At 42.6% G+C, this 27,857-nt stretch overlaps 1 protein-coding gene across 1 annotated transcript; it reads left to right on the forward strand.

The window, feature by feature from the left end:
- Positions 1 to 60: 60 nt before the first annotated feature.
- On the forward strand, positions 61 to 26,698 carry GTF2H3 (general transcription factor IIH subunit 3). Its single transcript, XM_044243509.1, has 13 exons — positions 61 to 138; positions 3,313 to 3,392; positions 11,088 to 11,194; positions 12,857 to 13,023; positions 15,810 to 15,872; positions 16,947 to 16,976; positions 17,117 to 17,145; positions 19,849 to 19,923; positions 20,978 to 21,031; positions 24,108 to 24,176; positions 24,781 to 24,916; positions 25,030 to 25,066; positions 25,161 to 26,698. The coding sequence occupies exons 1-13, from the start codon at positions 126 to 128 to the stop codon at positions 25,228 to 25,230; spliced, it is 930 nt and encodes a 309-aa protein (XP_044099444.1). The 5' UTR covers positions 61 to 125; the 3' UTR covers positions 25,231 to 26,698.
- The last annotated feature ends 1,159 nt before the right edge of the window (positions 26,699 to 27,857 follow it).

A 27,857-nucleotide genomic window follows, 5' to 3' on the forward strand; every position in this document is an offset into this window, starting at 1 on the left:
GGCGGGGCCGTGCGTACGGCGCGCCAAGAGGCCTGTAGGTCACTGGGCCGCGCCGGAAGTCGGGGCGCGCAGGCTCCGGAAGGCGCGCTTGACGGCTACCTGTGCGTTGGGGGATCCTGGCAGCCATGGTGTCAGACGGTGAGGGGTGTGCGGGGAGGGACCTCCGACCGCGGGACCGGGCGGTTTGGGCTTGGCCAGGACACCCAGCTGGAGCGCTGTTGGGGGGCTGGGCAGCCTTTTTAGTCTTTAGAGGAGTAGCAGATACATTCATTTATTCAGTAAATAGTTTTGAATGGCCTCCTGTGTGCCAGGCGTTGTTTTATGCGCTGGGAATACAGCAGAGAACATGGCAATCAGGGGCCTTCGGGGAGGTTACAGTCTAGTGGGCGAGGCAGACTCTAGGCAAGCAAATAAGAATAATTTCGAGGATAAGTCAATCAGAGAAAGACAATTATCATATGATCTCCCTGATAGGAGGAATTTGAGAGGTAGGGCGGGGGACTTGGCGGGTGGGGAAGGAAATAATGAAACAAGAGGGGATTGGGAGGGAGACGAACCATAGGAGACTCTTAATCTCACAAAACAAACTGAGGGTTGCCGGGGGAAGGGGGGTAGGGAGAGGGTGGTTGGGTTATGGACATTGGGAAGGGTATGTGATATGGTGAGCGCTGTGAAGTGTGTAAGCCTGACGATTCACAGACCTGTACCCCTGGGGCAAATAATACGTCATATGTTAATATAAATATTTTTTAAGAAGAATAATTTCGGAGGGTGACGAGCTGTGAAGACCATATACTGGGATGCTGCAGTACATTGTGATTAGGGGATGATCATGGAAGAGCTACTTAGAGAAGAGTCCAGGTGCTGAAAGGGAGTCTTGAATGACTCTGCAAAGGCTGTGTGGCACGTTGAGCCACTACATTACCCTAAAACAGAATGGTGGACTTGAGGGTAAAGGAAGGTGGAGAGACTTCCATTCATACGTTAATCTACCAGTTACAGAGTCTGATGCCTTTTTTTTTTTTTTTTTTTAAGATTATATTTATTTGAAAGAGTGCTTGCACAGGAGTGGGGTGGGAGGGCGGGGGAGAGGGAAAAGCAGACATCCCACTGAGGAAGGAGCCTGACTCCCGGGTCCATCCCATGACCTTGAGATCATGACCTGAACTAAGGGCAGATGCTTAACCAACTGAGCCGCCCAGGCGCCCTGAGTCTGATGTCTTAAGAAAAAAGAGACCAGGGTGGTGGGAGTGAAGTGAGCTAGAGGGACGAGAGCAGGAAGCTTAAGTAGATGCTTGGCTCTTGTGGGCCATGATAAAGAGGTTGAACTTTGTTTTTTTTTTTTTTTTAAGATTTTATTTATTTATTTGACAGAGAGAAATCACAGGTAAGCAGAGAGGCAGGCAGAGAGAGGAGGAAGCAGGCTCCTCGCGGAGCAGAGAGCCTGATGCGGGGCTCGATCCCAGGACCTGGGATCATGACCTGAGCCGAAGGCAGAGGCTTTAACCCACTGAGCCACCCAGCCGCCCCTTGAACTTTGTTTTTAAGTGTAATATGAAACCATGGTAGGGAGGAATAAGCAAATAATTTCTACAGTCTAATTTATAATTTTAATTTAATTTATTTGAGAGAGAGAGCATGAGCAGGGAGGAGGGGTGCAGGCAGAGAGAGGAGCAGGCTCCCCGCTGAGTAGTGAGCCCAATGCCAGGCTTGATCCCAGGACTCTGGGATCATGACCTGAGTCTAAGGCAGATGCTTAACTGACTGAGCCACCCAAGCACCCCTGATTTATAATTCTATTTATTTATTTATTTAATTTATTTTTTAAGACTTTTATTTATTTATTTGACAGAGACACAGCGAGAGAGGGAATACAAGCATGGGTAGTGGGAGATGGAGAAGCAGGCTCCCCACTGAGCAGGGAGCCCGATGTGGGGCTCGATCCCAGGATCCTGGGATCATGACCTGAGCCGAAGGCAGACACTTAACGACTGAGCCACCCAGGTGCCCTGTGACTTATAATTTTAAAAGGTCACTTTGGCTGCTGTGTGGAAAAGGGAGCAAGAGTGGAAATAGGGAGTCTAACTGTCCATGCTTATCTTTTTCTTTTTTTTTATTTTAAAGATTTTTTTTTTTAAAGATTTTATTATTTATTTGACAGACAGAGATCACAAGTAGGCAGAGAGGCAGGCAGAGAGAGAGGGGGAAGCAGGCTCCCTGCTAACCAGAGAGCCTGATGCAGGGCTCAATCCCAGGACCCTGGAATCATGATCTGAGCCGAAGGCAGAAGCTTTAACCCACTGAGCCACCCAGGCACCCCCATGCTTATCTTTTCCAATCTATACCACCATTCTGTGAGAGAGGCAGGCCTGGCATGGCCCATGTCTACAAACTGTGGGGTAGAGACCCAAAGAAGGACATTCACCGGGCAGTGCATGGGTATAGATACTCATCTTTCCTGTGAGGCGACACTGTCTTTTTCCAGGCCTCTGGGTAGTAGCAGGGAGTGGCTGGCCCTGAGAGGTGTGAGATGGGGCCTCATGGAAAATAAGGCCAAAGGATTGTAGGCTTGTGGGTAGAGGAGTGAGGGCCTGTGAAAGACAGTTAAGTGCTTCTGTGCTAGGCTTTTGTGTGTGTGTGATTTGCACATATCATTTCATCCCAGCAAAAATCCTCATTCTATAAGGAGTCCACAATCTAGTGGACTAGCTTTAGCAGAACTGGTGAGAGAGATCAGAAACACAACCAACTGTGAAATTAGATAATGAGTACTAAGTGTCATTAAAAGAGGGTCAGAAGTGGACAGTGGGGTATTGAAAGGCCACACTCTTTACAGTCAAGCAGATCTGTCTTTGCAGCAGGGAGTTTTGCTGCTTGCTAGCACGCCGTGTGACTTCGAGCAAGCTCCTTGCATCTGCAAAAAAGGAGTGCGGTATAGCCCAATTGTCGAGACAATGTGGGTTATGAGATACATTTTTGTTTAGTATACCACTAAGAGAGATGTGCTGCCAGTCTTAGCTGTAAGATACCATACTGATTTTAGCAACAGCTAAATGTTAAAAAGAAAAAAAAAAGGAGAGTGGCCATGTCATAATTGATGGAAGGTGGCAGTAATATATATAATCCAGTATATTGGATTATAGGGTTACATATACCACTGGCTGGTGCAGAGATGGCTGACATTCGTTGTTCTCCTCAAGTAGGGAGCCAGGACCTGTTGGAAGACCTGGGGAGGGTCTTTACAAATTGGGATTGTTGGCTTGGATACGCTTTCATGAGGCTAATGTGTTTATCCTTTGTTAATACTTTCAGAAGATGAATTGAATCTTCTAGTTATCGTAGTTGATACCAACCCAATTTGGTGGGGAAAGCAAGCATTAAAGGAATCTCAGGTAAGATTGCTTGAGGAGGCCTATGGATAATTCTGGTTTAAGTGTGTTTGTATTGCTTTTGTGGAAATCAGCTTCATTAAAAAAAAAATCAGCTTTTTTAAAAAAAGATTTTATTTCTCTATTTGACGGAGAGAGCGAGCACAAGCCGGGGGAGTGGCAGGAGGAGGGAGAGGGAGAAGTAGGCTCCCCGTGGAGCAGGGAGCCCAGTGTGGGGCTCAATTCCAGGACCCTGAGATCATGACCTGAGCTGAAGACAGAGGCTTAACCGACTGAGCCACCTAGGCATCCCAAAAAATCAGCTTTATTAAGGCATATTTTATATATCATGAAATCCATCCATTGTAATGTACAATTCAGTGCTTTTTTAGTGAAAATCAGAAAAAAGAATGTGACTATCACTGCAGTTTCATTTTAGAACATTTCTGTCATCCTAGAAAGTTCCCTAATGCCTGTTCAGTCAAGTGCTTCTACCCCTGGTTGCAGGCAACCACTGATCTGCTTTCTGCTTCTATAGTGTCTTTTCAGGACATTTAATATAGTCCATGCAATATGTAGTCCTTTATTTTTTTATTTTTTTAAAATGATTTTTATTTGATTTATTTGACAGACAGAGATCACAAGTAGAGAAGCAGGCAGAGAGAGAGAGGAAGGGAAGCAGGCTCCCTGCTGAGCAGAGAACCCAATGCGGGGCTCCATCTCAGGACCCTGGGATCATGACCTGAGCCGAAGGCAGAGGCTTTAACCCACTAAGCCACCCAGGTGCCCCCAATATGTAGTCCTTTAAAAAAAGTTATTTTGAAATGTTTTATTATGTAATAATTACAGACTCCTAGGAAATTGTTTAAAAAAAATGGTAACGGGGGTCCCGTGTACCCTTACTGCAGCTTCTCCCAGTGGTAGCATCTCGGGTACCTAGAGGACAGGAATGAAACAAGGAAATTGACGTCAGTACACTCTCGAGACCTTACTCTGATCATAGCAGTTTTACCTGCACTTGTGGGTACGTGTGGTTCTGCTCTGTCTTACCATGAGTTTATTTATTTTTCCTAAAGATTTTATCCATTTATTTTACAGAGATCACAAGTAGGCAGAGAGGCAGGCAGAGAGAGGGGGAAGCAGGCTCCCCGCTGAGCAGAGAGCCCGATGCGGGGCTCGATCCCAGAACCCTGAGATCATGACCTGAGCCGAAGGCAGGGGCTTAACCCACTGAGCCACCCGGGCGCCCCTTATCATGAGTTTAGATTTGTGTAACCTCCAAACCACCACCACGGTCAAGACTGAACCGTGCCAACATACCCAGGAGCTCTCTAGTGCTCCCTTTATAGATGCTGTCCCTTTGTAGTCAGTTCCTGGTCCCGAGCCATGGTAGATGCTGATCTCCTACTCTTGTCCAGCACTTTAGTTCTGTGAATAGGTCATAAAGTGTTTTTGAGAATCCCCCCCCCCCCCAACAGAATGCCATTGATCATTTTAGGCTGGTCCATTTAGCAAAGTTTGTCCTTTCTGTTGCGGGGTGGTATTCCAGGGCATGAGGTAACACAGTTCGTTCTATCACTCACCTGGGAAAGCTCTCCATTTGGGTTTTTTTTTTTTTTTTTTTTATTACATCAAAAACTGCTCTGAGGGGCGCCTGGGTAGCTCAGTGGGTTAAAAGCTGCTCTGAGAATTTGTATAGAGGTTGTTGTGTGGGTAGACGTTTTCATTTCTGTGGGATAAGTGCCCAGGATCGCAACTGCTAGAATGTAGGAAGAAACTGCTACATTGTTTTCTAGAATGGATTTACATTCCCACCAGCAAAGTGTGAGAGATGCAGTCTCTCCCTCCCCTCACCAGCATGCTGACACATTTTTGTACTAACTGTTTTCATAGCTGGATAATGATCCCTTAAGGTGAATCTTTTTTTTTTTTTTTTAAGATTTTATTTATTTATTTAACAGAGATCATAATTAAGCAGAGAGGCAGGAAGAGATAGAGGGGGAAGCAAGCTCCCTGCTGAGCAGAGAGCCTGATGTGGGGATCAATCCCAGGACCCTGGGACCATGACCTGAGCTGTAGGCTTATTGGCCATATAGATAAGCCTCCTGAGATGTGTTTGCATGTCATGTATCCATTGTTTGGTTGGATTGTTGGGTTATGTTTAACTGGTGAGTTTTGAGATTCCTTTATGTATTCAAGAGATAAGCGCTTTTTTCAGATATCAGATGCTGAGAAAATACCAGTATTTTCTCTTTAGGTTGTCTTTTCATCCTCTTGTGGTGATCTTTCACAGAGCAGGAAGTCTTTTTAATTTTGATCAAGTCCAGTTACTCGATATTTAAAAAATATAGCCTGTGCTTTTGGTGCTTTTGGTAAGAGTTCTCAACCTTGTCTAGGTCACAAAGATTTTCGCCAGTGTCATCTGAAAAGTTTTACATTTAAATCCACAATCCAGGGTTGCCTGGCTGACTCAATCGGTAGAGCCTGTGACTCTTGATCTCAGGGTTGTGAGTTTGAGCCCCACCTTGGGTATAGAGATTACTTAATAAAATCTTTAAAAAATTCCACAATCTACTTTTGAGTTAATTTTGTAAAAAGATTTATTTGTTTATTTTTAGAGAGAAAGAGAGATCATATGCAGGGTATGCAGGGGTAGGGATAGAGAGAGAGAGAGTCTTTTTTTTTTTTTAAGACTTTATTTATTTATTTGACAGAGAGATCACAAGTAGGAAGAGCAGCAGGCAGAGGGGGGGGAGGCAGGCTCCCCACTGAGCAGAGAGCCAGATGCGGGGCTCGATCCCAGGACCCAGAGATCATGATCTGAGCCGAAGGCAGAGGCTTTAACCCACTGAGTCACCCAGGTGCCTCCCGGAGAGAGAGTCTTAAGCAGACTATGTGCTGAGTGAGGTGCCTGACGTGGGGCTTGATTTCATGACCTCGAGATCATGACCAAGAGTCGGCGGCTCATCCGACTGCACCACCCAGGTGCCCCCATTTTGAGTTAACTTTTTAATAGGCTTTGACATTTAGATTGAGGTTTATTATCTTGTCTATGAATAATCTAATTGCTCCAACACTTAATTTTTGGAAAAATTACTCTTTCTCCACCGAATGCCTTTTGCAGCCTTGTCAAAAACCACTTGGGTGTAGATGTGTGGGGTTATTTCTAGGTGCTGCAGTGCTCTCTTCCTCAACCAGTACCACAGAATCTTGATTACTAGAGCAAGACAGTAAGTCTTGGGCTCCAGCGGGCTGTTTCGTCCCACTTTATTCTTCTTCCTCAAAACTGTTTTTTTAACTATTCTGGTTCCTTTTCTTTTCCATATAAATTTTAGAATGAGCTTGTCTATGTCTATAAAAGATCTTGTTGGAATCTTTTTTTTAAAAAAGATTTTTATTTGTTTGACAGACACACAGTGAGAGAGGGAACACAAGCAGGGGGAGTGGGAGAGGGAGAAGCAGGCTCCCCCCTGAGCAGAGAGCCCGATGTGGGGCTCGATCCCAGGACCCTGAGATCATGACCTGAGCCGAAGGCAGATTGCTTAATGGCTGAGTCACCCAGGCGCCCTTCTTGTTGGAATCTTGATAGGAATTATCAATTAAACCTGTTTATCAGTTTGAGGATGTATTCTACATAGGCCTGCTAGGTCTCAATTATGTTGGGTCTTCCAGTCTACAAATATAGTACATCTCTCCATTTACTTAGATCTTGATTTCTTTCATTCTTTTTTTTATTTATTTTTTTTTTTTTTATTTTTTATTTTTCCCAAACATTCTTTTTTTTTTTAATCTTGATTTCTTTCATTAGTGTTTTATATATTTAAAAAATATTTTTAAAATTTATTTTTTATTTTTTTATTTTTTATTTGACAGAGGGAGAGAGATCCCAAGTAGGCAGAGCATCAGGCAGAGAGGGGGAAGCAGGCTCCCCACCGAGCAGAGAGCCCGATGCGGGGCTCAATCCCAAGACTCTGAGATCATGACCTGAGCTGAAGGCAGAGGTTTAACCCACTGATCCACTCAGGTGCCCCTAAAAAATATTTTTTAAAAAAGATTTTACGTATTTATTTGAAAGAGAGAGAGATAGAGAGAGCACAAGCAGGGGGAGCAGCAGGTAGAAGAAGGAGAAGCAGGCTCCCTGCTGAGCAAGGAGCCAATGTGGGACTCGATCCCAGGACCCTGGGATCATGACCCCAGCTGAAGGGAGATGCTTAACCAACTGAGCCACCCAGGTACCCTAGTGTTTTTTATATTTATATATAAATAAAACCTTAAAAAATATATATATATATATATATATAAAAAATATATATATATTTATTTATATATAAAAAATTTATATATATAAAAAAATATATATATATATATATATTTTTTTAAGGTTTTATTTATTTATTGGACAGAGCGAGAGAGAGAGAGTACACTCAGGGGGAGAGGCAGAGGGAGAGGGAAAATCAGGCTCCCTGCTGAGCAGAGAGCCCGATGTGGGGCTTGATCCCAGGACCCTGAGATGAAGACTTGAGCCAAAGGCAGACGGTTAATCCACTGAGCCACCCAGGTGCCCATGTTTTATACTTTTATCAGAAAAGGCCTGTACAGGAATGCTTGGGTGGTACAGTTCTCCAGTGAAATCATCTGGGCCTGGAGTTTGCATTTTGGGGAAGTTTGAAACTACAAATTAATTTTTTTAGTAGTTATTAAACTATTTAATATTTTTCATATTGGACAAGTTTAGTTATAGATAGTATTTTGATGTTTTTTCTACTTCGTGTAATATTTTTGAGGTTTATCCAGGTTGTGGCATGTATTGGGGATTCCTCTTTACTACTGAGTAGTATTTTGTTGCATGGATATACTTCTTACTCACCTATTCATGGACATCTGGATTGTTTCTGCTGATTATTCTCAAACAAGTCTGTGTGTGGACATATGTTTGCTTTTCTCTCGAGTAGATGCCTATGTGTTGAACTGCCTGGTCACGTGGTAGGTGTAGATTTAACTTGAAGATGTTGCCAGACTTAACAAGTGGGGAACGCCATCTTCCATTCCCTTGAGCAGTGTGTGAGAGTTCCAGCACCTTCACTTCCTTGCCAACACCTGTCTGCTTTGTTAGAGTCATTCTAGTAAGCAGGTAGTGGCATCTCCTTGTGGTTTTAATTTGCATTTCCCTAAGGACTATTATATATATAGATACAGATTATATACGCATATATATGTATATAATACATGCTTATAAACTGTCCTTGTATTTTCTTAATTGAAATGCATATTCAATTATTACACCCAACTTAAAATTGGGTTGTTTGTTTTCTTATTACTGAGTTGTAAGAACTCTTTATATAGTCTGGATACAAGTCTTTTTTCAAATATATGATTTACAAATATTTTCTCCTGGTCTGTGACTTTGTGGCTTGTCTCTTCAATTTCTTGATGGTGTCTTTCTTAAAATCAAGGGGTACCTGGCCAGCTCAGTCAGTAGAGCATGCAACTTTTGATCTTGGGATCGTGAGTACAAGCCACACATTAGGTGTGGATCCTACTTTAAAAAAAAAAAGAAAAAAAAATACAGGAGCACCTAGGTGGCTCAGCGGATTAAAAGCATCTGCCATCAACTCAGGTCATGATCTCAGGGTCCTGGGATCAAGCCCCACATCGGGCTCTCTGCTCAGCAGGGGGCCTGCTTCCCTTCCTCTCTATCTGCCTGCTTCTCTGCCTACTTGTGATCTCTGTCTGTCAAATAAATAAATAAAATCTTTTAAAAAAAATACAAAAGATGGAGCACCTGGGTGGCTTAGTGGGTTAAAGCCTCTGCCTTCGGCTCAGGTCATGATCCCAGGGTCCGGGGATTGAACCCGGCATCTGGCTCTCTGCTCATCGGGGAGCCTGCTTCCTCTCTCTCTGCCTGCCTGTGATCTCTATCAAATAAATAAATAAAATCTTAAAAAAAGTACAAAAGAAAAATCAAAGTTAAAATTAGCTTTATCAAGAGAAAATTGACATGCAGTGCTCAGCACATATTTGAAGTATTTGGTTTGATATCTTTTCGTATATGTATACATTCGTGAAATTATCACCATAATGAAAACTATGAACGTATAAATCTGTCATCCCCAGAAGTTTCATATTTCTTTATAATTTATCCTACCCCCTTCTCTCTGCTTGTCCCCACTCCCAGGCAACCACTGATTTTAGATTAGTTTACATTTTCTGGAATTTTATGTAAATGGAATCAAACAGTACGTAGTGGGATTACTTTTGGTCTGGTTTCTTTACTTAGCATAACTTTTGAGATTTGTCTGTGTTGTTACAGTAATTCATTCCTTTTATTGGAGAATAGTATTCCATCTTCTGGAAAGAACAGCACATCGCTGCATATTACCCTGTTGCCCTCCAAATACACTGTTTTAGTTTGAACTCTCATCAGTGGTATATGAGAAGGCTTTTTTTTTGAAACCACACAAGACGTTCTCTTTCCTTATTTTATCTTGCCAATATCATGTACCATAAAAGCTATCTCAATTTGCTTTTAGTGTATTCTATGGCCCTTTGTATTTTTCCCTTGGGGCATTGCCCATTTTCCTCTTCTGGTTTTGTTTTTTTGGTTTTTTTTTTACCGATTTGTGGACACTTTATATGAGAAGGCTAATCTTTTGTGTCATATGTTGATATTTTCCCAGTTTGTAATTTGGCTTTCACTTTTGCTTACAGTCATTTTTTTTGCCATACAGAAATTTTAATAGATTTGCTTTACTTTTTTTTTAAAGATTTTATTTATTTATTTGACAGACAAAGATCACAAGTAGGCAGAGAGGCAAGCGGGGACAGGGGGTGTGGGGAAGCAGGCTCCCCACTGAGCAGAGAGCCTGACATGGGGCTCAATCCCAGGACCCTGAGATCATGACCTGAGCTGAAGGCAGAAGCTTTAACCCACTGAGCCACCCAGGCGCCCCCTACTTTTTTTTTTTAATAAAGTGGGATTTATCAGTGTTTTATTTGTTGCCGGAAGTATTCTTTACTTTAAGAGAAACATGCTTTATTCCAGGATTATAAGAATATCCACCTACATCTTAATAGTATTAGTACTTGTGAGAATGTCAGCTCCACAAAAGAAGGGATCTTTGCCTGATACATAGCAGGAGCCTGGCATACTTAGTGAATGAATTGAAAACTTAAAGAAATCATCAGTTTAATCAGTATGTGTTAATCATCTACTTTGTACATACTAATAATTTATTAGTAATTTTATCACAGAATATGTGACATGTTTGTTTTCCTTAAATGTTTGCAGAAAATAGTTGTGGAATAATGCACTGATGTGGAAATCATCTTACAAGGAAAAGTAGAATATTAGTTTTCAGGTGGTTTGCTTATGGCTTTGGAGGAGGGAGCTCCCCAGCAAATATTTAGCAGTGAATAAAATTTAAGTGAAATCTTTATCAAGACCCAACCTAGTTATTTGGATAGCTACTTTACCTTTTTTTTTTTTTTTTTTTTTTTTTTTAAAGATTTTATTTATTTATTTGAGAGAGAGAGACAGTGAGAGAGAGCATGAGCGAGGAGAAGGTCAGAGAGCGAAGCAGACTCCCCATGGAGCTGGGAGCCTGATGTGGGACTCGATCCCGGGACTCCAGGATCACGCCCTGAGCCGAAGGCAGTCGTCCAACCAACTGAGCCACCCAGGCGTCCCAACCTTTTCTTATGTTTTCTGTTTTTCAACAGTTTACCTTATCAAAATGCATAGACGCTGTGATGGTGCTGGGAAATTCTCATTTATTCATGAATCGTTCCAACAAACTTGCTGTGATAGCGAGTCACATTCAAGAAAGGTACGACCATAGTGATTCCTCTACCTATTTGGTGTTTAACATTTGTGAGGTTTTTGTGCCAGTCAGCATGTACTAATCTTCCTTTTCTGTGTTGCAGAATTTTTTTTAATGTAGCGTTGAACAAGACTCGCAGCATGAGTCAGTACACGTAGATTTTGACAGAAATGAAAATTGGAAGACTCATTAGCTGGTACCTAATAGACTTGCATCATGTGCGCATTTAACTTACCCGGGTTCACCCATCCTTTCTAGGCAAAAGCCAGGGACAATTATCCAGCAAGGGTGGCAGCTCCCATTACTGTTCTTTGCTCGAGTCTGCCCCGGGTGGGGGCAGACGAATCAGGGGGTGTGATTCTGCTCTCTTTCCTCGAGTTGTGGGCTCTGCGTGCTTCTCAGGGTGTAATGTTTCACTGCTCTCGGTGTGATTCTGGTGTTTACAGATAAGGGTTTTTCTTGTTAATTGGGTTTAAACCCAAGTGAAGGACTCCATCTGGTGCTCAGCCGAGGAAGCAGTGACCTTTTCTAAGACGGGTGTAAACACCGGCTGGGGCAAGGGGTAGAGTCTCTTAGGGGCGAGTGCGTAGGAGGGCAGCTCAAAAGGGACCAGGTATAGGCTACATATTTTCACCGCATTTACTCTTCATGGATACGCTAACTGTAGAATCATACTTCCCGTGTAAGACACGGCTCTTCTGGGTCTTGATTAAATGTTACATCCTGGTAGAAGTGACTCTTATGTACCCGCGTATTTCATATAAGGTCAGTGGATAGTTCTCAAACTTCTTATTTCTTAGGGCTGTTCTCTTTGGTGTGTTGAAGGAGCCTGTGGGCCCCCAGTAAGTGCTCCGGCTCCCATGATCACCATGCATTTTTCTCAGAGTTGAATGAAAAACGAGGACTCTGATTTGATTAAGATATCAAAAGAAAACTATGAGAAGCAAAGTTCTCCAGTGTTTAGAAGAATCAAATACGGGGTTTTACAGGATTGCTATAAAAATCATGAAGCACTAGGAGAATCTTTTAGGGACCCTTGGGGCAGATATTTATTACTGGGGTAGATAAATGTACCTCAAATAATAAACTAGTTGCAAGTGAGAATTTGGTTATGACTCTCTTCCCAGCTGGCATCTGAGAAAGTAGAATGAGGACCACCGCGGAGCATTTCCAGAGGCTGGGACCCAGCACACATGCGTTATTTCCTCTCACTTGTGAGAAAACAGGGGATCATTAAAACATTCTCTGGGATAGACCTCATGTCTGCCAGTTTGCAGACATTTCTTAGACATTTCTGTGTCTTTTTTTTTTTTTTAAAGATTTTATTTATTTATCAGAGAGAGAGAGGGAGAGAGTGAGCACAGGCAGACAGAATGGCAGGCAGAGGCAGAGGCAGAGGGAGAAGCAGGCTCCCTGCCGAGCAAGGAGCCCGATGTGGGACTCGATCCCAGGACGCTGGGATCATGACCTGAGCCGAAGGCAGCTGCTTAACCAACTGAGCCACCCAGGCGTCCCCATTTCTGCGTCTTATACATTTCTTAAAAATGAAACTTACTACAGAATCTTGTGTCAGAATTGCTGTGGGTGGTTGTTTACTGAATTTCATCTGGATGTCTAGTGAGGACAGAGTCCTGGTGTAACTTGGTGTTTTTTTCCCCACTGTTTCAGTCGATTCTTGTATCCTGGAAAGAATGGCAGACTTGGAGACTTTTTTGGAGACCCTGGCAACACTTCTTCTGAGTTCAGCCCGTCAGGGAGTAAGGACGGGAAGTATGAGTTGTTCACAGCAGCGAATGAAGTTATTGCCGAAGAGATTAAGGATCTCATGACCAAGAGTAATGGCTTTCTCCATTCTTGTTATCTTACAATTGCAGTTGAACATGGAGGTCCTGAGGCTTTAAGTCCTGAGAGTTGGGTTTCTTGGGAGTATTTACTTGTGTTCACTCTCTTTTCTTTTGTAAAATCCTTTTCCTCAAAGCCTGTGCCTTGTTTGTGTGACCTTGTGACCTCGCCAGCATCTCCCACTGTCCACCAGCCTCTACTTCTTGAAACCTACTCTTAGCCTCTAAGGCTATTCTTTTTTTTTTAAAGATTTTATTTATTTATTTGACAGAGATCACAAGGAGGCAGAGAGACAGGCAGAGAGAGAGGAGGAAGCAGGCTCCCTGCTGAGCAGAGAGCCCGATGCGGGGCTTGATCTCAGGACCCTGGGATCATGACCTGAGCCGAAGGCAGAGGCTTTAACCCACTGAGCCACCCAGGCGCCCTAAAGGCTATTGTTTTGACTTGTTTTTCCTCTCTTTTTGGACCATTCTTCCCTTTTTTATTTTTTCCTTCATCTTGTCCCTTAAAAAATAGGTTTGTTAATTCTGCACATTATTTTCTTATTTTCTCTTCCTCTGTATGTTTCCATCCACTCATGTCTTTAGTTATCAATTCTCTGTGAACACTTCCCAGTCTTTATGACCTCTAATCCAGCCTTTCTTTCAGCAAACATCTCCATGTAGGTGTTGCACAGTGTGGTTGGCTCATCCCAGACCAGTTTCCTTACCCTTCCCTCCCAGCTGCACCACAGTCTCCGCTCCCAGTTCCTGCCATGCCCTTCCACATACTTTTTCAAATTCAACTTTTCAAATTCAAATTCAGCTTTCATTTTTGAGCCCCCTCTCTGCTTACATTCAACATCTAATCAGCTAAGATACCCTTTTAGCTAGTACCTTAAAAATCTGCCCCCTTTTATCGCATCTAGCTCAGGCCCAGCCCTGTTAGAATTTTGGGCTGGATAATTCTTTGTTGTGGCCACTCTGTGGTGCTTTGGAGGACACTTAGCAGCATCCCTGGCCTATACCCAGTAGATAACATCCCTCCATTGTGGCCTCCAAATATATCTCAGACTTTGGCGCGTATCTCCTATAGGTCACAGGTGCCCAGGTGGAGAGCTGCCGCTCTGGGTCATTCTAACAGCTTCCGCCTTCTGGCTCCTGTCTGTGTCCCTTCAGGTCTTTTATAGTTAATCCTCCTAAAACCCAGAGTTGCTGTTTCCTGGCTTAAAGGCTGTTACGGGTCCCCTGTTGTCTGCAGCCTATGGTTCTTAACTTGTAGCTGGTGTCAGAGTCACCTGGAAGGGAAAGGCCTCTCTTTACAGACAGAAAGTAGGTTAGTAGTTTCCGAGGGTGGGGGAGGAGTGACTGGAATGGGCCCAAGTGATCTTTTGGGGTAAAGGAAATGCTCTAAAACTGGGTTGTGGTAATCTTACAGCTCTCTAAATTTGCTTTAAAAAAACATTGAACTGTTTACTTAAAAGGAGTGAATTTTATGATCTGTCAATTACACCTCAGTAAAGCTGGTAAGAATCCCCTGGAGGGCTTGTTAAAACAAAATGCTGGGTCTTACCCTGCAGTTTCTGATGCAGCAGGTCTAGAGTGGTCCCAAGAATCTGTGTTTTTGATAAGTTTCCAGATGATGCTCTTATACCTGGTTCTAGAATCATACTTTGAGAACCATGGTCCTCCAGGGTAAAGTCCCAACTTCTCAGTGTGGTGCTTAAGACCTTTCCGGGTCTGACCTCACCCATGGGTGGAGGTGTCCGTGCTCCTGGACCTGCTGCAGGCCCTGTTCACACCGGATGTCAGTCCGAGCTCTCCACCCTCTTGAGAGGCTTGACTTTTTTCACTCAAGGCTTCAAGTTTCCAGCTTTGTCTCTGCTTGCCACAGCCAAGGGGGAACATCCTGCCCCCTTCCTACTAGCGGGGCAGCTCTCTGAGGGGCAGGAGACAGAGGGGGGGTGGGAAGGAGGGCAGATAGGCTCAGAGCAGGCAGTTGCACGTGACCTTTTGCACCACTTAGATCGTTAACAAACCTGAACCTTTCCAGAAAACACCAGGGTATTTTTTCCTGTGGTAGAATATACATACCGTAGGGTGCACCTGGCTGGCTCAGTCAGTGGAGCATGTGATTCTTGATCTCGGGGTTGTGAGTTCGAGCCTCACATTGGGTATAGAGGTTACTTAAAAATAAAATCTTTTTTGAAAAGAGAATATAGATAACATAAAATTACCATTCAGCCATTTTATTTATTTTATTTTTTATTTTTATTTTTTAAAGATTTTTAAAATTTATTTTTATTTATTTGTCAGAGAGAGAGAGAGAGCGAGCACAGACAGAGTGGCAGGCAGAGGCAGAGGCAGAGAGAGAAGCAGGCTCCCCGCTGAGCATGGAGCCTGATGTGGGACTTGATCCCGGGACACTGGGGTCATGACCTGAGCTGAAGGCCGTCGCTTAACCAACTGAGCCACCCAGGTGTCCCAACCATTCAGCCATTTTAAAATGCGCAGTGCAGTGGCAATAAGTACATTCACACTGTGTATAAACATCACAGCTGTCCATTCCCAAATTAGCCCAAACTGAAACTTTGTATTTCCTCAGCCCCTTACCGCAGGATATTTTAAATTGAGACGATGTTAAAAATTACTTATTTAAGCATTACTGAGAACAGATTGCTGCTATGTTTTTAAGTATCAGCTGATTTCATTCTGGAAGAAGAATGCTTTGGTTTGAAAATGGTTTTAGTTCAAGAAAACCTGAACATTCTCTTTAATTTTCTTTTTTTAATTACTTGCAGGTGACATAAAGGGTCAACATACAGAAACTCTGCTGGCAGGATCCCTCGCCAAAGCTCTTTGCTGTATCCTTGGTGTTTTAGTCATTCAGAAGGTGTCTTCCGAATACCTTAACTCGTGATAATTTTTAGAACCTTGGGTGTCCATATTAAGGAAAGGCATGAGTATTCTAAAGTGGTGGGTAATCAAAAAAACAATTTATCTTGGCTTTGGAATTTTTTTTTTAAATATTTTATTTATTTATTTGACAGAGAGAGATATCAGAAGTAGGTGGAGAGGCAGGCACAGAGAGAGGGGAAGCAGGCTCCCTGCTGAACAGAGAGCCTGATGTGGGGCTCGATCCCAGGACCCTGAGATCATGACCTGAGCCGAAGGCAGAGGCTTAACCCACTGAGCCACCCAGGCGCCCCTGGTTTTGGAATATTTTTAAGATAAGCTGTAAAAACTTGAAATGTAAAAGAAAGAAGACTGTTTTCTCTAGTATGTCCTTCTGCTCACAAAACATTCTCCAGGATGCTTATAACTTGCTTTGACAAATTGGGGAGGGTGTGTGTGTCTTTTTTACCTTCCTTAAGTTAGGAGCTTGTGTTTGGTATTTACAAAAGTCGTTCGCTGCTCCTGAGGGTTAATAAATGAGTGGTTTCTCCTGAGGCCCACAGGTTATTTGCACTTAACATAGAGTAAAGAACACTGTCCCAAGCATGTTGATGTCTGTTGGTGTGATGTTCTCCCAGTCTTTAAAGAAAAAAAAAATATTTATTTACTTGGGAGAGAGCAGAGAGAGAGAGAGAGACAGGCAGGGAGAAGCAGGCTCCCTGCTGAGCAAAGAGCCCGATGTTTGTTTTCTGGCTTGTGGACTTAGCGGTCATCACAGTATTCTAGGATGTGGTGGATGATTGCAGGGTAAATCATGGTGATTTTAATTTTCTGGGCCAGAGATCAGGTTTTGGTTACAAAGCTCAGTTGATTGCATTTGGTAAGTGGAAACTCCCAAGTAGTCTTGTGTATTTATCTTGGGAAGTAGAGCATTTCTTTTTTCACCTAGGTGGATGGATTAATTTAAAATTTGAGGTTATTTTTCTGTTTAGTATAAGTATTTATGAAATTATTTCAAAATTCCTTAATGCTAAAAAATTCAGACATTCATAGAATGAACAAGGAGGTGAAAGGTAGGAGTGTGGTTTTTTGTGAGATCTGGAATCCTTATTTTATTGCTATAATTTTGGTGGACTCTTTAAAAATGTTGGTTATAAAACCTTATGTTTACTAAGATGCAGTTAAATTTTAATCTGTCTTTATCTCTTTATAGATAACCAGGAAATGAAATCAAGGATTTTGGTAAGATTAAAAAAATCAGTACTATATTTATACACCACCTATATCGAATTAGAAAGCATAATGGCATAAAAGTATTAGACCCATTTATAATAAATATGAGTATCCAGAATAAATTAACAAGCAATGTATAAAATCGATTATGATGAAAGACTAAAATTCTGAGAGACGTAAGAGAATTGAAGGAATGGAGAGTCCTATTTTATTCTTGGATATCAGTTTTTCCAAAGTTAAACTATAAATTGAATCTTGGAATTTTTTTTTTTTTTAATTTTTTTTTTATTTTATTTTATTTTTTTTTAAAGATTTTATTTATTTATTTGTCAGAGAGAGAGGGAGAGAGAGCGAGCACAGGCAGACAGAGAGGCAGGCAGAGGCAGAGGGAGAAGCAGGCTCCCTGCCGAGCAAGGAGCCCGATGCGGGACTCGATCCCAGGACGCCGGGATCATGACCTGAGCCGAAGGCAGCTGCTTAACCAACTGAGCCACCCAGGCGTCCCGAATCTTGGAATTTTTTTAAAGATTTTATTTAGAGAGTGCATGTCACGGGTCGGGGGCTGCAGAGGAAGAGGGAATCTGAAGCCAACTCCTCACCAAGTACTTTAAGAAACTCAACAGTAAGGGGCGCCTGGCTGGCTCAGTCGGTAGAGTGTGTGATTCTTGATCTCAGGGTAGTAAGTTTGAGCCTCATGTTGGGTGTGGAGATTACTTAAAATCTTAAAAAAAAAAACAACATCGGGGCACCTGGGTGGCTCAGTGGGTTAAGGCCTCTGCCTTCGGCTTGGGTCTTGGTCCCGGGGTCCTGGGATCGAGCCCCACATCGGGCTCTCTGCTCAGCCGGGAGCCTGCTTAAAAAAAAAAAGAAAAAAAAATCAGTTTATCTGGAATAATAAATCAAGGAGAATAGCCAGGTGCTTTCTGAAAGAGAATAATAAGCAGGAACTTGCTGTTAGATCTTAAAACACATTGCAAAGCTGCAGGAACAGTGTGGTTCTGGCGCAGTAGGAGGCCCAGAGTAAATGGGAAAGGCCAGGCTCCAGAAATAAAATCAGGTGCACAGAGGAGTTTGGCTTGTCGAAAGGAAGCACTTAAGTCAGTGGGAAGAAAATGGATTATTCAGTTAAAGGGGCTGGGCCAATTGGTTGACCATTTGGGGGAAAACAAAGTTAGATCTCATTGCTCACACCTAAATAATTCTAGTAAAGGTCAGACATGTCACTGTGAAAGTTCAGGTCATAAAAGCGCTGGAAGAAAGTACCTGTTTATAATCTCAGGTTGGGAAGGACCTTGCTGAGCGTGATGTGAAGCTTAAGACCTCAAGAAAATCAAACCCCAAAACAAGGGTGAAAGAAAAGCTATTAAAAAGTATTTTCAGCATCGCTACCTGACAGAGGATTAATATAATAGTTCTAAAATGTTTTTTATCTTATTCATTTATTTTTTTAAGTGGGCTTCACACTGGGCCTGGAGCCCAACTCGGGTCTTTAACTCAAGACCCTGAAATCAAGACCTGAGCTGAGACCAAGAGTCTGACAGTTGACTGAGCCATCCAGGCACCCTGACCTTATCGATTAAATTTTAAAAGTTAAGGTTTACTCTAAAATATGTAGAAAACAAGCAGCCTGCAAAAGAAGAAATGCAAGTGGCCAGTTAGCATTTGAAAATATGTGGAGCCTTACCAGTGAGCAAAGAACTAGAAGCATCTGGTAACAGGGTTTGCATTGTCCGCTTCTTGCTCAGCCTAAGTGGGCGCTTGCCCGCGTTGGTGGCAGGCTTGGGGGTAGGTTTTCCTCTTGCATTGCCAGTGGGAGGGTAAATCGGTACAACATTTTTTTGAGGCGTGTTTGGTGGCCTGTAGCAGGATGAAAGGTGTGTGTATTTTAGCAATTCCCCTGATTATTTTAGGAGCTATTCAGGGAGTTGTGTACAGCATATATGACAGTGTTCCCCAGAACATTGTCTAAAACAGGACTGGAAGCTTCTTCAGTGTCCTCTATAGAGAACTGGTTCATCAGTGGAGTCTATGAAATTAGTACAAAGGATGACGTACATCCGAATGCACTGATACAAGATTCACCGCCCCCCCCCCACCGCCCTGCGCCCCTGTGGGACCGAGAAGCAGATTGCAGTGCTGCCTGGCTGGCTCAGTGGGTAGAGCATGTGACTCTTGATCTCAGGGTTGTGAGTTTGAGCCCCATGTTGGGTGCAGAGTTTATTTAAAAAAAAATTAGGGCGCCTGGGTGGCTCAGTGGGTTAAGCCGCTGCCTTCGGCTCAGGTCATGATCTCAGGGTCCTGGGATCGAGGCCCGCATCGGGCTCTCTGCTCAGCAGGGAGCCTGCTTCCTCCTCTCTCTCTGCCTGCCTCTCTGCCTGCTTGTGATCTCTCTCTGTCAAATAAATAAAATCTTTAAAAAAAAAAATTAAAAAAAAGCAGTTTGCAGAGCACTAGATAATCATCCTAGGGCACATGTGCGCGCTGCCTCTGTGTGTGTGTGGGGCGGACACGCGTGTGCCCATGTAGGTGTGGTGTGGAACTGTTAACCAGGGACTGTCTATCTCTTGGAGAGTAGGTCATTTTACACTGCACCTGTGCACCTATTTATTTAACCATGGTGACTAGGCAGGCAGATTAGACAAGCTGCATTGGTTGTGTTTGCAGTGAGAACTCGGATATGCCCCCAGGTATTCACAGGGATGTGATTTTTAGGTGATTAAGGCTGCAGAAGACAGCGCGCTGCAGTATATGAACTTCATGAATGTCATCTTCGCAGCACAGAAGCAGGTGAATTGGGAGCATCTTTTTGTTTTGTTTTTTAGTTTTGATTTAAATTCCAGCATATTTAACACACAGCGTTCTGTTAGTGTCATGTGTCCCATATCATGATTCAACACTTCCAATTGTCACCCGGTGCTCCTTGTGACAGGTGTACTCCTTAATCCCCATCACCTGTGTCCTCCACCGCCCCCTCCTCTGGTGACCATCAGTGTGTTCTCTGTAATTAAGAGTCTGTTTCTTGGGTCACCACTCTCTTCTTCCCCCTGTCCCTTGGGAGCATTCTTTTTAGGAAATACTTATTTCATATGAGTTTTATTTTTTGAATGACCTATACAAATATTTTGACTAAATGGCCTTACCAGTGGATAAAGAATATGGAATTCATATATCGTACTAGTCATTACTCTATTTTGGCTCCTGGACCCCATGAATATTATGGGTCCCCAGAAAAAAGTACCCTGAAACACAATTTTGCATATAGTTTCATGGTATTCATGTAACCCTGTTTAGCCCATCCTTGGACCTCAGGCTATGAATCCCAGATTTACAGTTCACTGCATACTTTGCCTCCATTGCTCTCTTTGCTTTAGGAAGGTCTTACCAAGATTTGATAGTTTTACTTTGCAAATAATTGAATAAATCTATAATAATTCAAATGAATTATCACCAATGTATTTTCTTTGGTATGTTTTTAAGAAAAAACTTTCTTAAAACTTCAGTTTTAACCCAAAATGCTGCCATATCCCCATATCCATACCTCATATTCTCCATGTTGTAGCAGCAGCATGATGTGAAAAGACCGTGGGCTTTGGGGACAGGCAGATTGGGGTGACAGCACTGCTCCCCCCATCCCCCAAGCTCTGTGACCACAGCCTGGCCAAGGCCTAGGTGTTTCAGCTGCAAAATACAGATCAAATACCTGCCTTGCAGAGTTATTCCACTGTTTTAAGAATAGTCTAAAGAAAGTCTAGCACTTAGTAGTCCCAGAGTAATTTTTATATTTATTTTTATTATTCTATATTTTTAGTATTCTATAATGTTTTTGGAATGTTCATTTCAGAATATTTTGATCGATGCCTGTGTTTTAGACTCGGATTCAGGACTCCTCCAACAGGTATGTGTTCCATGGAAGTGTGGTGGTGGTGGTCAGGGGAGCCTGGTGTGTTCTCTTCGTTGTTAACTGCCTGTCAGCAGCCTTCGCACAGTTTTAGGAATTGGCTGTGAGGTGCTGTCGCTTAGAGCACTGACATCTCTCTGGTCCTTATTTTATTTTTTTATTGAAGTACATTTGACACACAGTGTCACATTAGTTTCAGGTGTGCAACTCTCGGGATCCTTCAACATTTTTATTTACATTTTATGTAATGATTGATTCTGTAAAAGTGAGTCACATATTGAAATGAATTCAGGCAATATAAGAAAGTATTTTTTAAAGGGGTAAAAAAACGACCAACCCTTCAAATCCTATCCTCTTACAGTTACTGTTGCTAATATTAGGTGAACAGCATGTCACATTTCTCTGTGTAGGTATAGATGGAAGTATGGGTCACTAAGCAGAGAATCTTTTTTTTTTTTTTTTAAAGATTTTATTTATTCATTTGACAGTGATCACAACTAGGCAGAGAGGCAGGCAGAGAGAGAGGAAGGGAAGCAGACTCCCCGCTGAGCAGAGAGCCGGATGTGGGGCTCGATCCCAAGACCCTGGGACCATGCCCTGAGCCGAAGGCAGAGGCTTTAATCCATTGAGTCCCCCAGGCGCCCATAAGCAGAGAATCTTATAAAGATGGGGTCATACTGCAGATCTGTGCTGTCCTGTGTGATAGTTGTATGGTTGTTGAGCTCTTGCAAAGAGTCTGGTCTGGATTGAGATGTGCTGTTAGTGTAAAGTACACACACCGAATTCAAAGACTTAGTATGAAGAACAGAATGTAAAATAAAGATTTTATAGGATTACCTGTTAAGATGATAATACTTTGAATATACAGAGTTAAATAAAATGTTATTAAAATTTTATCTGTTTTTTTTTTCCTTTTTTTATGCGGCTAGAAAATTTTAAGTTTCACATATTGCCCACATTATATTTCTGTCGGACAGCACTGTCAGATGATGCTTTTCAGTCAAATATATGAGACAGAAATTTAATTTAACTAAAAAGGGGGAAAAAACCCCAAATAAGACTGAAGAAATTGCCGAACTTTTGATAAATGTTTTTTTCGACCACAAGAAATATTCTTTGCTAAAAGATCAGTTAAAAGCACAACACTGGAAAATGCTGAGTTTAGGGTACTGCTGACAACACAGAGTGGGAAGGGGAGATATGATTAGAAAGTATACTAGCGTCATAGGTTCCAAATTGTCCTATTTCTTAAGCTTGATGGTAGATACACGGTGTTCGTTTTATTTAAACCTACTTAAACCATGCTTACATTTGTATGTGGATATGCTCTTGCACATATTGTTATATTTCAGAATTAAAAAGTTGAAAAGGTTGAATCCATTTTTTAGCTGCACATTTCACTCTACACAGCGTCTGTTAACTCCTAGAGGATCTTTCCTGTGCCCTGAATTTAAATGCCAGCTCTGCCTGCCTGACGCTCACGTCGCTATGTCTGGGCCAGACGCAGGCTCTCTGCGTTCCAGACTTGCATAGTCAGCTGCTCAGGCAGCATCTCCCCTTGGACATCCAGCAGCGTCTCAACTTGAACTTGTCGGAACCAGAACTCCTGTTTTCTGCCGCGCTGCCTCGCAGGGGCCTCCCCCTCTCAGCAGTGGCAGCTCAGTTCACCAGCCCCCAAGCCAAAATGCTGACGCTGCCCTGTTTCTTCTCTTCTTCCTCTCCTTTCCATCCCATTAGCAAATCCTTTTGATTCGGTCTTTGAAATCGCGCCTGAATCCCACCATATGTCTTCTCCTTCCTTGCTACCACTCAAGTGGTGGATTGTCGTATCTGCTAACTGGTCTGTTTCTACGCTTACCCCTCACACCAAAGTCTGTTCTCAACAAGGCTGGCAGAACAAAGCTTTCAAAATGGAAATCAGATCTTGTCACTCACTTGCTTAAAACCCTCCCGTGGCATCCCCTCACACACAGGCTGAACCCCAGAGTTCTGCCATGGCTGTCTGTACTCCCGCCATGATCTGGTTTCTGGGTATCTCCTTTTCCCATGGAATCTCTTTACTCCAGCCATACTGGGCTCTTCGCTATTGCTTTAAAACTACAGGCCCGCCACCGCTGAGGGTGTCTGCATCAAGCTGTTCCCTCTGCTTCTAAGCCTTCTCCATAGGTATTTGTATGGTCTACTCCCTGCCCTTGTTTGGGTCTCTGCTTCTGCTTTTCTCAGAGAAGCCTTCCCTGAGCATCTAGGGTCACTCCATGTCCCCTTACCCAACTTCATTTTTCTTTATGGCCGTGATCATAGCCCATGACAGTGTTTCTGCATGTACTCGACTGATTGACTCTCCGTCTTCCCTCCACCTGCACCAGGTGTCAATCAGTCGATGAAAGGAGTTAAACAAATCATGGTATAACCATAAGATAGAATATTGTTTGGCCGTAAAAAGGGATGAAGTACTGATCTTGCCACAGGATAAATCTTGAAAACATGATGCTGAGGGAAAATTGTATGAGTCCATTTGTATGAAATGCCCAGAATAGGCAAATCCAGAGAGATAGAAAGTAGGTCACTGGTAGCCTTGGGGTAGGAGGTTGAGAATATTGGCTAATAGGTGTGGGGTTTCCTTTTGGAGTGCGGAAATGTTCTGGAACTAGATTGTGGTGGCACAGCTCTGAAGACAGTGAAAAATAGTGGAGCACACATTTTTAAAGGGTGAATTTTATGGCTTCAGGGTGATCTCAGAGCTGTTGTTAAAAATAGAATGAAAATGAGTAAACGTGGCTAGTATAAAAATTTCATCAGTAGAAAACACAGGACCGAGGGCATGTACTGTCCTCCACTAAGCTCTTCAAAGGGGGAAAGAGTGTGGTGCCCCCAGGAAAAGTAGCTGAACACCTTGAGAGGTAGTGGGGAGTTTCTGGTCCTCACGTACCTTTGCGAAAGCATGCCCTTTTGATGGGCTCCGTCATATCCCCCTCTCCTCCGGAGACCCGAAGAATGGCTGGTGAGATTGACATCTGTCTGGAAAAGCTAAGCGAGTCCCAGTTTGGCAGAGAGCCCTTTGGATGTCTTGCAGGCTTGTGACATCACGGGGGGACTGTACCTGAAGGTGCCTCAGATGCCTTCCCTTCTGCAGTACCTGCTGGTAAGGGACCGTCAGCAGGGCCCTAACACCTTGCGTCTGGGTGAGCCCCTGTCTCCTGGGGAATGAAGGGGAGCTCGATGATGATGCTAGTAAGTGGGAGAAGGAGTAGATGGGTGGCCCAGGGGCTTTGAAGCTAGAAGGGGATACCTTGGGTCGGCTGTGAAGGCAGCTTATGTAAGCAGACAACAGTGGCTGCTTTGGGGAGGTGCTCTGTACCTGCCGACTGAATAAAGAAGCATTTCTTGGTAGACTTTTTTTTTAATGTATTTTTTTAAAAGATTTTATTTATTTATTTGACAGATCACAAGCAGGCAGAGAGGCAGGCAGAGATGGGGGTGGGGGAAGCAGGCTCCCTGCTGAGCAGAGAGCCGATGCGGGGGCTTGATCCTAGGACCCTGAGATCATAACCTAAGCTGAAGGCAGAGGCTTAACCCACCGAGCCACCTAGGTGCCGCTCTTGGTAGACTTTTAAGGAAAATCCTAATTTATTATTCTCTTTGGTGTTCACTACCTAATATCTGATACTTGTGTTCTAATTTCCGGTTATATTCTCCCATGTTTTCAGTAACATTTCTTTGCCTCTTTTTTTGTTCCCCCCACACAGTGGGTTTTTCTCCCTGATCAAGATCAAAGATCTCAGTTAATCCTCCCTCCCCCAGTCCATGTGGACTACCGGGCAGCTTGCTTCTGTCATCGAAATCTCATTGAAATTGGCTATGTCTGTTCTGTGTGCTTGTCAAGTAAGTTCAAGTACTGAGATTTTCTGTGTTTCGGGGGGGGGCACAGAAAATAAGTCAGCTGTGCGTTTGTTTTTTTCCAACATCCTGTTTGTTTTTGTGTTTCAAATTTACAGTATTCTGCAATTTCAGTCCTATCTGCACGACCTGCGAGTAAGTATCCCTGGGCTGGTGTGTCTGGCCCACGCGGGGTTGGGGGGAGGGATTCAGAGCCCTGAAGAGGGTCTTCCTCTCTGTGTCGTTACAGGACAGCCTTTAAGATTTCTCTGCCTCCTGTGCTGAAGGCCAAGAAAAAGAAACTGAAAGTGTCCGTGTGATCAGAAGATGCCCCACGCCCCGAGCTAATCTCTTAGAGCTTATTAAGAGAAATTGTACGGCGAAAGCTGTGTTAGGAAGCCCTGAAAAAAATACAGCGTTGTATGGGATGATTTTGAATGAAGTTTCTTACAGGAAAGTTTTCTAGAACATTATCCTCATGCTGTGCTTTTGGGGGGCCTGCTTTATTTGAGGGAGTCATTCTGTGCAATCTTTTCTGATGGTTTTTTGTCCACAGAGGGAGAAGAAAGCATAAATTAGTGACTTTTTTTTTTTAATGGGGTGATCATTTGTCTGTCAGCCTGGCCTGATTGCAGGCTTTAGACTCTGTTACCTAGTCTGGGTTCTGCCTGTGAAATGCACAACCAGTGAAATTTGAGCAAAGTTTTAGCGATTGTCCACTAATGGGATTAATCAAGACAGACCATCTTCCTTGAATCAACAGCTGACTTGGACGGTAGTCATGCAAATAAAATCCTTATTTTCTAAGTTAAGATTTAGCTCCAGAAACTAGCAGATTTGCTTTTGCCTGACATCACTGTGTGTCTGGACATAGTTATCCATGTAATAACTGTCGCTGAGTAAATACAAAGTCTGATCTTAAGTGAATGTGAAGAAGGGGGTGTGGTACTCGGGCAGTGACCTTCCCTTCAGAGATAGTTGGGTGAAGAGCTTCTGCGTGAGAGCTGCTGTCTGGGTTCAGAGGAGGGCCTGGTGGAGAATGGATCTTTTATGGCTCAGTATTGTCCCCCAGGTGGAATGAGAAAAAAAAAGAAGCATTAATGTTGGAGAACTGTTCTCTAAAATAAGTGCGATAGGTTCAAAAGAAAAATTATTTGTAATTTCAACAAGAAAAAACTTATTTTTCTATGGAACCTTGAAGTTATTAGAAGTCTTTTCAGACGAGATCGGGCGCGTTCAGGGTGGTATGGCCGTAGACATTAGAAGTCTTTTCAAATTCCAGCGCAGTGTAAGAAGGATTTTCAGGAATGGTGGCTGGTTTGTTTTACGTATATTGACAAAAACAAACAATCGTAAATTGACAAAAACCCATTTGTGTACACAACTTTGTATGTAAGTAAGATTTTAATTTTCCCTTTATGCCATCTCAGAAGCTGAGTCTCGTTTAAGTAATTTGGTATTTGGCTAGATGATTTCAGGTAGATTTTGTACTTTTGGATTTATAATTTTGTTAAATACACAGAGGCTTTGGTGATCACTTGGCCAATATTTGTTAGTCCTTGAGTTTAAGAATCTTATTTGTCTTTTAGAAATAATATTTAATATTTCACAGTGTAACTATAATGGAAATCACTGTTTTAAGTCTAGGAAGTCATCAGATACCTAAAAGAGAATTTCAAAGAAGCTGGTGAGGTTCTCGTTACTAAATTTTTGTTTGAGATGTTTTGTGTACTGGCGTAATTCTGTTTTGATTTTATTTTTAACTGTTGTGTTTATGGTTTATATAAATTTTTATAATAAAATAATTTAAATTTTTACATTTGCTTAAGTTCTTTTCTCTTACTGTTTATTTCATGCTAATTCAACTTACTTTCAAGTTTGTATTTTAACTAACTGGATTTGGTCAAATGTCAGTCATTTTTTTTTTTTTTTAAGATTTTATTTATTTTGGGGGGCACCTGGGTGGCTCAGTGGGTTAAAGCCTCTGCTTTCGGCTCAGGTCATGATCCCAGGGTCCTGGGATCAAGCCCCACATCGGGCACCCTGCTCTGCAGGGAGCCTGCTTCCCTCCTGTCTCTCTCTGCCTGCCTCTCTGTCTACTTGTGAGCTCTCTCCGTCAAATAAGTAAATAAAATCTTTTTTTAAAAAAAAAGATTTAATTTATTTTTTGACAGGCAGAGATCACAAGTAGGCAGAGGCAGGCAGAGAGAGAAGGGGGGGAAGCAGGCTCCCTGCTAAGCAGAGAGCCCGATGTGGGGCTCGATCTCAGGACCCCCAGATCATGACCTGAGCCAAAGGCAGAGGCTTTAACCCTCTGAGCCACCCAGGCACCCCAAATGTCAGTCAATTTTTTATTCAGCTCTGAGGAACTTTTATTTTTTTGAGTAAGCTCTATGCCCAGTGTGGGGCTTGACTCTTGCAGGATCAGGAGTCACATGCTCTACTCAATGAGCCAGCCAGGTGCCCCTGAAGAACTTTAATTTCAAATCTTGCTGAAACTATATATGAAAATATTGTTACAAACTGCATGATAATAGATGGGTATAAAGTATTCAATGCAAAGTTTCTCACTGAAACTATAAGAAGAAAGATGTTTGTGATTTTATAATGGGAGCAAAGTTAGCAAAATTTTAAATATTTGGCATTTTCGTTGGATAAAAGCAAGCTAGTATAATGTATGTTTTAATGTCATAAAAGTAGGAGTTAATTTTAAAACCATGAAATTATTATCTTATAAATAGATAGTTATAACTATCCAATTTGCTGTTGTTCTAAAGGCAGCCCCTTGGGCTACCTTTTGTAGGTCAGTCTACAAAAAGATTCCTGCTCCCTTGCTTTTTTATTTTTTTTTTTATTTTTTTAAAAGATTTTATTTACTTATTTGTCAGAGAGAAAGAGCATGAGCAGGGGAAGTGGTAGGCAGAGAGAGAAGCAGGCTCCCTGCTCA

Source organism: Neovison vison, chromosome 3 (assembly GCF_020171115.1).
Source record: "Neovison vison isolate M4711 chromosome 3, ASM_NN_V1, whole genome shotgun sequence".
Taxonomy (NCBI): Eukaryota; Metazoa; Chordata; class Mammalia; order Carnivora; family Mustelidae; genus Neogale; species Neogale vison.